The sequence below is a fragment of the Diplotaxodon limnothrissa genome, linkage group LG1, assembly GCF_057381915.1.
Source record: "Diplotaxodon limnothrissa isolate DT_005_m linkage group LG1, D_limnothrissa_male_GT1.1, whole genome shotgun sequence".
Lineage (NCBI taxonomy): Eukaryota > Metazoa > Chordata > Actinopteri > Cichliformes > Cichlidae > Diplotaxodon > Diplotaxodon limnothrissa.
Genome location: NC_140596.1, coordinates 31,461,003 through 31,474,379, shown reverse-complemented (window position 1 = coordinate 31,474,379; position 13,377 = coordinate 31,461,003). Strand labels below are relative to the sequence as shown.

General features: G+C 42.5%; 1 protein-coding gene across 4 annotated transcripts in view; it reads right to left on the bottom strand.

The window, feature by feature from the left end:
- Positions 1-2,398: 2,398 nt before the first annotated feature.
- znf609b (zinc finger protein 609b) overlaps positions 2,399-13,377 on the bottom strand; it is an 82,830-nt gene continuing 71,851 nt past the window's right edge. For 3 of the 4 annotated variants that reach the window (XM_085349810.1, XM_085349805.1, XM_085349823.1), the window contains exons 4-8: positions 12,780-12,867; positions 8,646-10,935; positions 8,158-8,512; positions 6,494-6,847; positions 2,399-5,196 (exon numbers count right to left, since the gene is read on the bottom strand). In XM_085349810.1, the coding sequence (XP_085205936.1) occupies positions 5,153-5,196; positions 6,494-6,847; positions 8,158-8,512; positions 8,646-10,935; positions 12,780-12,867 (3,131 nt within the window). In that variant the 3' untranslated portion in view covers positions 2,399-5,152. The remainder of the gene's footprint in view (positions 5,197-6,493; positions 6,848-8,157; positions 8,513-8,645; positions 10,936-12,779; positions 12,868-13,377) is intronic. The other variant, XM_085349816.1, reaches the window with a different exon arrangement.

The window sequence follows — 13,377 nt, the reverse complement described above, 5'->3', positions numbered from 1 at the left end:
TTATCATAGACATGTCATAACTTGAACTGCTGACACATTTGTGGTGATCCCTTCATCCCTGCTTCTCCTCTGCCATTCACGTTTCAAAGCAGAAGCAAAAACACCTAAATTGAAAACTGATTTCCTACTGCTGTTTAAAACAGTGATCTTTTTTTTCTTTTTGTAATGTATGCATGGATGGGATGCGTTCTTGAATGTGTAACCATCCTAAAAACACTTCCTGTGTGCTGTTCACTGACCTGGCTCTGCTGGCTGCTATCCTCTGACTGCAGTTACCATGAGGGTGGCGGTAGTGGGGGACCGGATAGTATCTGTCCTGGCCTGGGGCCTCGTCGGCTGGCAGGGCCTTAGGGCTGGCTGCGTAGATAGTGCATCCCATGAACACCTCCTAGAAGTCACCTTTAATGTCCTACAGTTAGCGGGTGTGAGTTGTCCTCAAGGTATCCTTCCTCTGAGCGGCCTGTCCTGCCCTGATGCCAGCCAGCTGCTCTGTGGAAAAGCCATTGGCTCAGCACATTGGTAACTTAACCCCTCCTTCCCTCTGAATCTCTCCTCCAGCCTCACTCTCTCTAGTTCCAGCCCTCCTCCCTCTGCAGAGCTGAGAGCATGGAGGATAATCAGATTTCACATTTACACTCACCAAAATCATCCCCGGCCTAATCACTCTCTGTCACTGATGTTGCATTATGCTATTGCATAGAGTGTACTGTCAGTTCAGGGGCATTAGGGGCAGCTAAAAATATCCCAACTGCCTGATACGAATGGATGTCGCACCGGATGCAGATAAAGTTTGAGCACTGTGTGCACATATGCAAAGTGACGCTCTCAACAGACTCAACTGTTGACAGCTTGCAAGTGTTTCCCAGAGGAGCATAACATATATTCCAGTTAAATGTATGTATGCTCCTCAAGCATGCAGTGCAAGCGAGTCAGCTGTAAAACTCAGAAAGAGGCAAAAATCTGACATTTGATCCCACTGAGACAGACTGTGGTCTCTTTAGAGACACTGCACTCATGTGGCTGTGTGCCATGGTGCAGTTTCTGCAGGCTAAGAGGTTTTTCAGACTTTTAGACTTCTTTCTCCCAGGATGGGAAAATCAATTTACGTGCAAATTCAAACACTTGTCATACACATGCTGGGGACTTTCTGTGTTTTGTGATGGGATATAAATATTACGTGACCTATTGGGTTGACTCTCATCTGAAATAAGACTTGGTAAAAATGACAAAAGGAAACCTGTTCCGATGATGTGACTTTCAAGGTTGAAAAGGAATTTTGCTGGAAAGCTGCGTTACAGTCAACCTTGTCCCTGGGCGGTAAACAATAAATACAAAACCATTTTAACTGTATTATCAGCTTAAATCTACAGCACCCACCAAGCACGAGCCATTAAACAGTTCCCAAGACAGATTGTCTCATAAAAAGATTTATTTTTTTCCAGCCCAAATTTACAAAGGCAAGTTACAGAGTATTGTATAAAAAAGAACCATGGTAATGTACACTTTACACAAACTCCTGAAGGGAGGGAGAAATGAGGAGAGGGGACAGAGATCTGAATTTCTCAAACAGAAAGAAAATGAAGACATTGTAAACATCCTTGCAAGCACCAGAAGTGGTACTTTTGGGAAAAGGGGTGTGTGGGAATGGGGTTCGGGTTGGCGGCGGTTTGCGTGACAGTGGGCGGGGTCGGGAAAGGACAAACGAGCGAGTGTCTCTGCATTTTCACAGGAGAATGTTCAACTAGGCACCAATTGAGACAACTGCTGGCCAATAAATATACTCTTCACCATGAAACAAATACAGTCCTGCAAAATACAAGAGCCAAGCACTTTCCAATATGTTGATAGCAAAACATTACTTTTCTGGCTTTTTCATACACTTTAGTATATATGATTTTCACTGGGCTTTGCTTACTACTGAGATAACATTACTACTCTCAGAGAGAGAACAAATGCACTTGTCACAACCATTGTTTGATAAAACTATATGTACTGTATGCAGCCTGCTGGTACTAAAAACCCACTGACTTTTAATGACAACATCACAGCTGCCTAGATTACCCTTACAGATTTAAGTACACGTCAAACACCACCACATTCAGCTTACTCATGTCAGCCATTCTTCTTGAAAATGCGTAAAAAGTCAAAATATATACCGTCCTCGCAAGCCTCCATTAGACGGGGCACTGGCAACTTATTTACTTGGAATGTCCAAGAACCTCAGAATGAAGTGATGCAGTTTGGTAACTGAATAGTGTCTCAACAAGCAGCTAACATCCGACGTCAGAGGGTGTTAGACACAACGTTAACTGGTGGTTTAGGGATTTGACCATGTAGAGTATTTACTGAGAGAAACAGAAACGACAACAATAGGAACATTAAAAGTATAGACCCCCCCCCCCCAAAAAAAAATAGGAAGAAAAAAATCAATAAAATTAGATTTAATGACAACATGGTCAATATTCCACTCAGATTATAATCCTTTAGAGGAACATTAAGACTGCTCATAAGCCACAGCCCACATTGAACCTTTAACAATGCCCTATCCTGAATGAACCAGCACATCAAATCCAGCCTAGAGTGGATAATGTGCCCCTCCCCCAACACAGAGAAACCGAATCCCTCTCAAATCTATGCAAGTAGCATGTGTATAGAATTTCACTTACAACCCCTGAGGTATAAGAGAACTGTACTATAAAGCCAAGAGGGAACTCTGGTACAAGAGGACACGTCTGCAAATTAAAAAGAAGAAGGGGACCACGTGTTAAGAGGTTGAAAGGAAAGCAGAGAGCTCATTGGGCAGCTTTGAGCCTCCCGACTCCCGTTTCGCTTTAGTTTACGATGTTCGTGTTGCTCCACATTTTGACTGGCTCACACTTCTGGTTTTGTTTTGTGGAACATCTGATTGGTTCATGCTTGTAAGAGTAACAGCTGGATTTTTAATAGTTTTCTTCTGTTTAATGTGCTAATAAACTGACCTTCCAGCATAGGCAACAACGTAACAATTAAAACTACTGTCAGAGGCATCAGACTCATTTGCTCACTTTTAGACTAATCCAAAGCTAGCTGCTAGTTAAAAAAACAAAACAAAAAACCGTGTGTGTGTGTGTGTATATATATATATACACACAAGCTAAAAAAGAATCTGAGGTGGATGTGTGTTAAGGTGAAGCCACATGAGCAAGCGAAGCACCAAGAGAAATTTTAAGCCTTTTCACACTGGATATTAACCTAAAAATGACATTTGATTTTGTTCCAGTTTGTTGTCACTGCAACATACAACCACAGAGTTTGAAGACTTCACCTGTGAAACTCTGCCTGATCTCCCCATCAAGGTCATGTTGTTGTACAGCACTGCAGGGCTTTTAGCATGGCTGCTTTTTATTCATTTCTTTATTTCCTGCTCAGACTTGTGCCCGTGCGGTCTTCACCGATGTGTTAAAATAGTCACCCTTTGACTTGATTTTTATTTTGGGGGAAGTAGAAAAAGCTGCAGGGAGCCAAATCTTCTCAACAAGGGATTGCGCTGGGTGCCAGAGCAGGTTATGCTATTTCCACCTCAGCATGCTACAGTAGAACTCCTTACTGAGACAGGAATTCATGGTGTCCTAATGTTAAATGTTGTAAAATCAGAAGCATTGCAGAAAGCAGCCCAGAAGTGCACCAGGGAATGACCCTGAAGGGGAGAGCGGCCAAATTTGAAGAAGTCCCGGAAATAACTCGTGAACTGTTGTTTTTGGAGCTGGAAGACAGCAATTCAGAAGTCTATAATGAATCAACCTGCGCATTGCTCGGTTAGGATGAGTGGAGATGTGAACCAAGTTTAAGGTCAAGCAAAGCCTGTGGGGGCAAATAAAGAAGCACACAAGACGTTCAGGAACTCCACAGCAACAGTGACCATCTGAGCGCATAATGGTAAACGCAGCAGTGAAAGCTATTTAACAGTTTTTTAAGCAGTTGCGTGCTGGGATAAATATAAACATTTATGCACATAAAAGTAGGATAAAAGTCTATATTACAGCAGAAAAATACATGGGTGAACTTTCACATTGTTTACAGGAAACAATCAAAACTTGACAAGCTTGAAGAAGCACAATCTTACAGTAAAACAAAAAAAAACCAAAAACACCAGAACACACACCAGCAGCCCGATGAGCGTGACGACGGAGCGTCCCGTGAACGGATTGCTCGCTAATGTGGCTTCACTGTTTGAGTGAGTGGCAAAAACGGAGGCGACCCCTTTGCGGTGTGAGGAAAAGATGACGGGACCGATACCAGCATCAGACACATTCGAAGATGAACGCAATGATATGGAGCAGAAGTGAAGGAAACATGAATAGTGTTTATTCTCCGTTGAGGTGTACGCGGTTCCTTCGCAGAACATGACGACATCATCCCTGAAACACGACGTGAGGGTTCGAGGAGGATGGGGAAACGATGATGGAAAGTTGAAAACAAAAAAACAAAAACTTCAGTCTCAGGCTCTCAAGTCTCTGATGAAAGCAGCTTCTGCCATATTCCCTCTCCCCACGAAATATAGCCAACAATTTGTCAAGTTAAGGATATACTGTTGTTTCATGGCATACGAGAAGCCAAAGACAGAGTTGAAAACAATTTCAACGTTAAATCATTTTTCTTTTTTTCTTTTCTTTTTAAACAGTCTTTAATTTAGTTTGACCCCTCTTTCCCATCAGCCACCCAACTTCCTAAAATCCCCTGCCAATTTCTTTCTGCATGTGACAAAAAAAAGAAAACAAGAACAAAACAAGAAACAATGCAGTCCAAGGAGAAAAATACAACAACAACAAAAAACAACAACAAAAAGCTGTTCTGGCAGTCCAATAGTCTCTTTTTGCATTGCATTTGTTGACAGTGCAAAGACTAGATAATCAGCGGGTTGGTGTTTCCTCTGCGTGACAGGGCAGAGTGATGGCTTTGAACCTGGGTTATATTATCAGTTCTGGTACAGACCAAGGTTTGGAGAATTTGGGGTCTTTAACGAGAGGAGGGGGAGGGAGAAAAAAAACAACAACAACAGCAACAACAGTCTGCCTTTCCTTGGGACAGAAGAACTAAAAAATATAGATAGAAACACCATTCAACTGATGTCTAAAAGGTAACACCCGGGAGATCTTGTTCTCATGTGATCCAGTCATATGAATCTTTGCAGGGTTGAGGTGTGACGGTCAGGTTTTCCTGTGAAGGATACAAAGAAAAGAATTATTTATTTACACATATTTCAATTTAAAAAAAAGTGTGTGGAGAAAATACTTTACACGCATCTGTAACTCAGTTCTACTTGAGGTTTTGCTGATCACAAAGGCTGTAATTTGTGGTGCTGTTTAACTCTGGTGCATTATGCATTAGGTATCTTATTTATATAAGTGAGGTGGACAAAATAGTAGAAACACTTATGAGTTAATGTGATACAATTTAATAATAATAATAATAATGGATTGGATTTATATAGCGCTTTTCTAGGCACCCAAAGCGCTTTACAATACCACTATTCATTCACTCTCACTGGTGGAGGCAAGCTACGGTTGTAGCCACAGCTGCCCTGGGGCAGACTGACAGAAGCGAGGCTGCCATATCGCGCCATCGGCCCCTCTGGCCAACACCAGTAGGCAAGTAGGGTAAAGTGTCTTGCCCAAGGACACAACGACCAGGACAGAGGGCCCAGGGATTGAACCGGCGACCTTCCGGTTACAGATGCGATTCCCAACCCCCTGAGCCACGGTCGCCCATTTAACAGTGACTCCATCCTAAAGAAGCTTGATACAAACATTTAACATCAAAACTTTTTGTTAAAACTGTACTTAATGTTAATACAGGCAACACATTTGCAATGGAAGAACAGAGGCATTTGTCAAATTCACTGTAATTTGACTGAGCTGCCACTAGATGTCAGTGCAGTCTGCAGTGGACTTGTGTCTTGGGCTCATTCAACATCTCTATTATCAACACCATGATCCAGTTGTCCTCAGAGGACCTACTTAGGAATGGATGAGCTGAGAGGCTAAAAGTGCTGCATATTTGACTAGATTGCAACAGAGAAGTGAGGGCTTTGTTTTTTTTGTTTTGGTTTTTTTACAGGTTGCTGCATCTTTCTGGAAGCCATGACATATAAAGCCATGACAAAGAAACATACAGTTTTACTTTTAAATGACATTCTACATCTCTGCACGTACTCCTAACTTGCTGCCTGAGCTTTTTTAAGATGAGCTGCTGTGTGACGCACATTATCTGCCACCTGCATTTTGTTTGAAAATGCTGCTCTCGGTAGGCTTGTGTTTTGCCTCCCTGTCGGTTGCTGGTGGTGGGTACAAGGAAGGGGTTGCTGCTTGATGGCTGACAAGCAGTTAAAGTATATTTCCTTCTTATGCTCGTTTTTAGAAGACCCGATGGTCACATGTTTAATTTACTCTAACAGTCTGCTGCATCTGAAAGAAGTGAACATTGTATCTACAGTGAAATGGGATGACTGATTTACCTGTGGCGTAGGACAGGTCATATTGCAGGGGATATCCCAGGTGGTGGTGAGAGGGCATGATCCGCTGGGAGGGTGAGGATCGCGGTCGGTCCACATCTCGCTCCCTCTCCCGATCCCTGTCTCCCGAAGCTCCCCTGTCCTGCTCTCTTTCCCTGTCGTGGGGTGGCTTGTCACCTACTGTGGGGGATTTGCTCTTGTACTGGCTGGTATGCAGATGTAGGTTGTCCAGGGCTTTCGAGTCTGTTGCCGTTTTGGTGACAGTAGGGCTAGCACGAGATTTGTCACTGCCTTCCTCGGTTCCGGCAATTTTACTCCCATATGGGGAAAAGGGATAACCTCCAGGTAGATAAGAACCTGAGAGTGACAAAGAAGATTAGTGATCCACATATTCAGGTTTATATGGAATACAAAATTAAGATAAATACTGTTAAGATTACAAAGTAATAGTTACACATTGGTAACTAACCACTTAGTTGCACAGCTCACATATCTCTTCACTAGGGATGGGAATCGAGAACCGGTTTTCATAGAAAACTAGTTCTCAGTAGACCAATTCCTTGGAATTGTTAGTCTGGCTATTCCCTATCGATCCCAGTTATTGGTTCTTGCACTTGCCAAAGCAGAATCAGTGCGGTGATTGCTTTTTGTGCTGGTTTTCCTCTGTGCTTTGTGCGGTCAGCTTTGTTTTTTTACTAAGAGAAAGGTCTTAGAGGTCCATGTTCTCATTGGTGTGTGGGGTTGTAGCCTCAGGTTTATTTTGTTAAATGGTGATTATAAAATGGTGGGTTTCAACTATTTTACAGAGTGACATTAAAGTAATGTAACGAATAGTATAACAAATTACTTTTTCTCTGGGAGTAATTAAGTAATGTAGTGCATTACTTTTAAGAAATAAAATGTAATAATGACTTTGAGTCACGACTCCAACACTGATCACAGCAATGAGGGTAAAAGCTTCAACAAAAACGCACAAACATTTGACCCACAGCATGCAATACATTTGCATGAATGTAATTTTGGTGGCGACTCTAAAAACAGAGCGAATGAGAACCCAAAAGACAATCAATAATAGAATCAGAATCGCTAAATTCTTATCAATTCTCATCCGTATTCTTCACTGACATCCAGGTTGGTATAAAAACACTACTCTTATTTACTCTACATAAAGACTAATATTTGGGCTATTTACATCAGAACCTCCAGGAATGTGTGGATTAACACAAATTCAACCATGCTACTAGTATTTATAAGTGCAAGCAATCCTGCAAAATCAAGTGAATGCAATTTTTCCCCACTCTACACCATTTTCAACACATGTAATTTTATTGATAGCCTCTTAGGGAGTAGAATCATTCTTTGACTTAAATCATGTAATTGCCTTGAAAATTACTCCATTGCCATGCTTCATTTCTAACAAACTGTACCAAAGGACTGCAATTATTTCATGAAGCTATTAAATATTACCACAATTACCAGTGAAACAACACAAAAAGTGCTGTTTTTATGATGGAAAAGAAGAAGAATAAACTAATCAGAAACCCTCACAGATTCAGCCAACAATCTTTATATAAACTGCATTATCACAAAGTAAACGAGCAAAAATTCTCATTTTTTCATGCTACATTTCATAATTGCTTGTATTTGGAAGAAATCCAAGGTCATACCTGGGTAATTCTGCATCATGACCGAAGGCATTCCCCTGTATCCAGGGTGGTTGGGGTCATAGCCTTGTCCGTAGGGGTAACCATGCATGTAGGGCATGTAGCCTTGGTGCTGTGCTAGTGGTGATGAGAACTGCATGTGGGGATTAGAACGAGAGTCTTTGCTCATAGCACGATGATCTTCAGAAGTGATTCTGGGATCACTGCTCTCTTTGCTGTCCTCCTTGGGCCCACTTTGACTGTCCTTGGGCCTGGGCCTTTCATCCTTCAATTTACGATCATGTTCCCGGTCTTTCCATCGAGCATGTTGTTGCTGGTGCTCATCTTCTGCTTGAGACTTCTGGCTCTCAGGGTACTGCTAGGGGCAGAAAAGAAGCTCCAAGTCATCTAAAATCACTATCACCATACTAGAGTGGTGCATACCTCACAAAGCATTATCAAAACAGTTTTACAAACATATTGTAGCACTGTTGAACTGGACTGCTACTTACCTGTCTGAACCACATGGCCTGCTCCAGCCCTGCCTGACCTCTGGATTCAAGTGCTTGCTTGGGATCTTCCTTTCCATGGTGACCTCCTTCAGTCAGCTTCATCTTTAGTCCCTCGGGTTGTTGGGACTTTGAGTCCTCCCCCTTTATGGTTCCCATGGATTTGGAGGTCGGCTCAGAGGGGGAATCCCTGGATTTGCTTGGTTGCTGCTGCGCCTTTCCAAGGTCTGACTGACTTGGGGTTTTGGAAAGGCTTGGCGGCATCAGGCTTTTTTGTTTCCACTCATCCTTCATGGAAGATTCTCGCTCTTTCATGGCCACATCTGACTTCTTCTCAGCAGCACGATGCTGCTCAGCCATCTGTCGCTGGCGTTCCTCATACGGTTGCCGGTAGGCTGGGTTGGTGCTCATCAGGTAGGCTTGATCAGGATGGTATGCGTACGGAGGGACGTAAGCATACTGGTTGTAGTACAGAGGCTGCATGTACATGTTAGATCGCTGTTGGATGACTGAGGGTTGCTGCTGCTGTTGTGCAGGAGCAGTGCTGTCAGGTTTGCGATCTTCATGAACCTCAACCTTGACTTTTTCCTCAACTTGATCCTGCTCATCATCCCTTTTAATCTTTACCTGACCTTCGGCAGCTGTTGTACCTGGATTGGGCCCACCAGGACTGGGGTTGACATAATTGGGTGAGTAATAAGTGTCATACCCAGGATAGTAAGGAGAATCTTTGTTGGGTGTCTGATTTGGAAACAGTGCCTTTTTGACACTTTCCCTGATGGCTTGGTCCTCTGTCCTGACTTTAACAGCTTCTAGTTTCCCTTCACCATCTTCACCAGCATCTGAAATGTCTGAATATGCTGGGCTGTTGGTTTTGACTGAAGAGTTGTCAGCACCATTCTGGTTCACTACGTGAAGTGGCGTGAGAGTCTGTGGAATCCCACTACCATCTATTCGACTGGCAACACCAATGGATGGGCTTGGGGCGTTGTCAGAAAAGCTGTAAATCTTGTCAGCTTCAGCCTTTATACTGGCCAAGCGACTTTGATGAGTTTCTGACGAGCCGTTAAGAAGCCCTTCCCCCTTACTCCCCTGATCGCAAGGCTCTGAGTACGGAAGCTTTCCTTCCTCCAGTTTTCCTCCCTTTCCTGGAGGCTTGGGGCTATCAGCTTCCTTTCCACCATCTTTTTTCTTTTTGTCTTTCTTCTTCTTGTCTTTGGAGCTACTGGAGGCAGGATCTCCAATGGCAGGGGGTTTAGGCTGTGTGCCTTTCATTTGGGGACTCTTAGGGATTCCTTGCATCATTTGGGTAAGCCCCGGGGAAGAATTTGGGTTTCCAGGAGGAAAAGAGTAAATCTGCTGGGTTGCTGTTGGGCCAGGGCCAATTGGCCGTGGTGACTTCAAGTTTTTCTTATCTGTTTTTGCACTTGTGTTAGCCTTTTTAGACTTCTCCGATCCTCTCTTATCATCTATACCATCGTTACTAGCCTCATCTGTGAGGCAAGGCCCATCCTCACACCCATCCATCGGTGTACCGCCTGTTTCAGCATCCGTTTCAGCAATTTTCTTTTTACTCTGTTTTGAACCAAACTTGCCAGGAGATGGAGAAGGACTTTGAGCATCAAAGTTCCTGCCTTTTGGAGTGGCTGAACGTGCTGGAGACAGGCATCCTTTCTGAGAGATAGATGCTCCATTACAGTTTCCTGGTTCAGGATGGAGAGTTGAGTCCTCCCCATATTCGCTGTCACCATCTAAGTCCAACTTAATGTCATCATCATTGTGAGCGCGGGCTTGGTGGTACTTGAGACCGTTAATGTGCTTGTACTTTTTGTTGCAGTTAGGGTGTGGGCAGTCAATAAGAACAGGGGAAGGGCAGCTACGATCGAGGGGAGGTGGAAGTGGCTCAGTCTTAATAGAAGGGATAGGAAGGCCTGTAGGTCCCACCCCTCCACTGTTGGAATTTGTCCGCATGCGTTTGTTGCCTTTTGTGTCCTCTGAACTGGAATTGGGTTCCATGTCTGAGGTTGGCTTGGTCTTTCGTTTTCCGGCTGAAGAGGGACTGGCCTTGATGTCCTCGGTGTTGCTGTTTGGTGGGGTACGGCGCTCTGATGGTGTCTGACTGCCCCTCCGACCCTTGCTGTTAGAGGCTGCGCGTGTCTTATTATTGGTGGTGCCCTTGCTGTCTGATGAGTTGCTGTTTTCGTTGAGAGGAGTGTTGCTATTCGGTCTCATTCGTTTACCCCGACCGCGACCATTCCTCATCTCCAGATCACTTGTAGGGGATTCACAAAACCTGCAACAGTGTTAAAAGATCGCATTTAGATTTGTATTGTCAAGTGCCAATTATCAACATTATGGTACATAATATAGAGGAAATTTGACTAATGATTTTTGAAAATTAACATTGTGGAAACCTAATAATACTACTTCAATCAATACCTCATTCAACTTTCATTTTATTATTTCACACCATTAAATTACTCTAAATATAATTGGCTTTATGACAAGAACAGCCTGTCAAGAAAAATGACAAATCTCATCAGCGGTGCAGTCAGTTGTTTTCGCTTAATGGAAATCACCCGTGTGTAATTAAGATGTCACAAATGATTTTATGATAAATACACTTGTATCTGGAAGGCAAACCGCTGTTGCCCTCATTACTAGGAAAAAAGGGTCAGTTTCTGGCAACTGTAATGCTCTCTAAGGACCTTTAAAGCAATGGTTTTAAAGCTTTCTTTTTTGTTCTTTTTTAATCTCTCCACAAACAAGCTGTAGGGTTGTGCTTGGCCAGACCAATATTAAAACTATTATGAGGATGACTTGTTTAAATTTTCACTTGCAATGTCATATACAAGGTTATCTAGTCCCATCGGTAATAACTTTATTGGCACGGACAATAATGGCGGAGAGTTAAAGTTACAATAAACAATGTCACTCATACTAAAATAGATACACTATTGTCCCCCTCTTTTTCCTCTTGTAACATAATAAACTTGATATTTGGTGCTGAACAAGTGAGTAAGCACTTTAAACAAAGCAACATGACATTCCTAATGAAAGACATGTAAGCAACATTGGAAAAGACAGCCATGAACATTCGAGCTGCTTTGGTAATCAAAACACGCAGTCATTCAAATACTTAAAATAGCAGTTTGGCCTTATCTCTCCATAACAGTAATGCAATTATCTTCAGCACGGCAGTGAAGGTTAGCAGTCTGTGACAAAGTCAGACACAGGGCTGGTATGACTCACAGCTTCCCCTGCAAGTCTCTCCAAAAAAATTTCAACCTCAGCAGGGGATGTGAATATATCGGTAGACTGACTGGTACTGGAATTTAGACACATTACAAGCCCAAGTTTACATTCAGTCTGTTAAAGGCTTTCTGATTTATTCATGGCTTGTCCCTAATGTGGTTGTGCTGCAAATGCAAGATTATCTCAGTCCAAATGCAGCACAGCAAACAACATGTACTGAGCATTATTGTAATATACTGTGATACATTAGTATTATACAGCCTCTTCTTGTTTTCCATTAGCACTGGTTTATCCTTGATTTCATTAGATTTTTTCCTGTTGCACTTAACCATGCATTTCAAATATAGATTTATATTTACATTTAGATACAGTGCGGGTGTTTCAAATGAAAGCGAGTGTGCCTGGTACAATCCACACACTGTGTATTTTGCATAACAAAGGCAAATACCCAGAAATTACAACAACACCTCATGCTACCACCCACATAACAGTGATCTAAGAAATTGCAGCCGTTGTGATAAAGAACGTTATAGCGTTGAGGAAAAGCTGTCAGTTCACTGAGTGGATTCTGCAATCTGGCTAATTAGAGTATCTTTGTATCTTCTACTACTGCCTCCTGGGACATCAGCTGTTTGCTAATGAATCCTGTTTCTCCAGGCTCAACGTAAGGACTAACATGTACTTGTAGGTCCAATGGCAAGTTGATGCATTAGGTTTTATATCCTCAAGCCTGACTCTGCTACAGCACATTTATATCAAACAGAATATGAAAGGGTTAAGAGGCCGAGCACCAAATGTTGGAGAGTAAAAGTAATAGTATGCAAACCCTGCTTTCTCTAATAATAATAATAATAAAGAATTGCACAGAGCCATGCATCTTACCTCGGGGGAGCCCAGTCATGCCGTGTACAGTCCAACAGGGTGCCCACATATGTCTTGTTTCTCCAAGTAACATTGACCACTAGCATGCCTGTAAAACAAAGGATCAAAGATTTACATATTTATCTTACACCACCTATTAGAATATATTAAAGGAAGTGGATAAAATACAGCTCATATACCAAACAGAATATTTTACTGCGAAGTCCCTACATAACAGCAAAATGTAAGGAAAATGATGCTACAGCCATAATGCACTGTGTTAATCTTCGCTAAAGGGTGTCATATGGAAGACAGTTTTACAATTCAAAGGATCCTTTTTTTAATCTTCTTCACACAGTAAAGCCGTGGGGGCAAGACTGACTGATATCTTCTAAATGACTTGGAACAGACTCAGCTGCAGTCGGTATTGTAAAACCTGTAAAAATAGACACTTGCAGCAGGTCTCGCTGAGAACGATCGCATAGATTTTACCGGGAAATACTCACACAACACCCATTCGATTTAAATAAGCCATCTCAAAGTACAAGAGAGTTCCCTGAGGGACAATTACTTAGATGCAAATATTTTCGGCAAAACTTCTATCTCGCTTTGTAGCCCA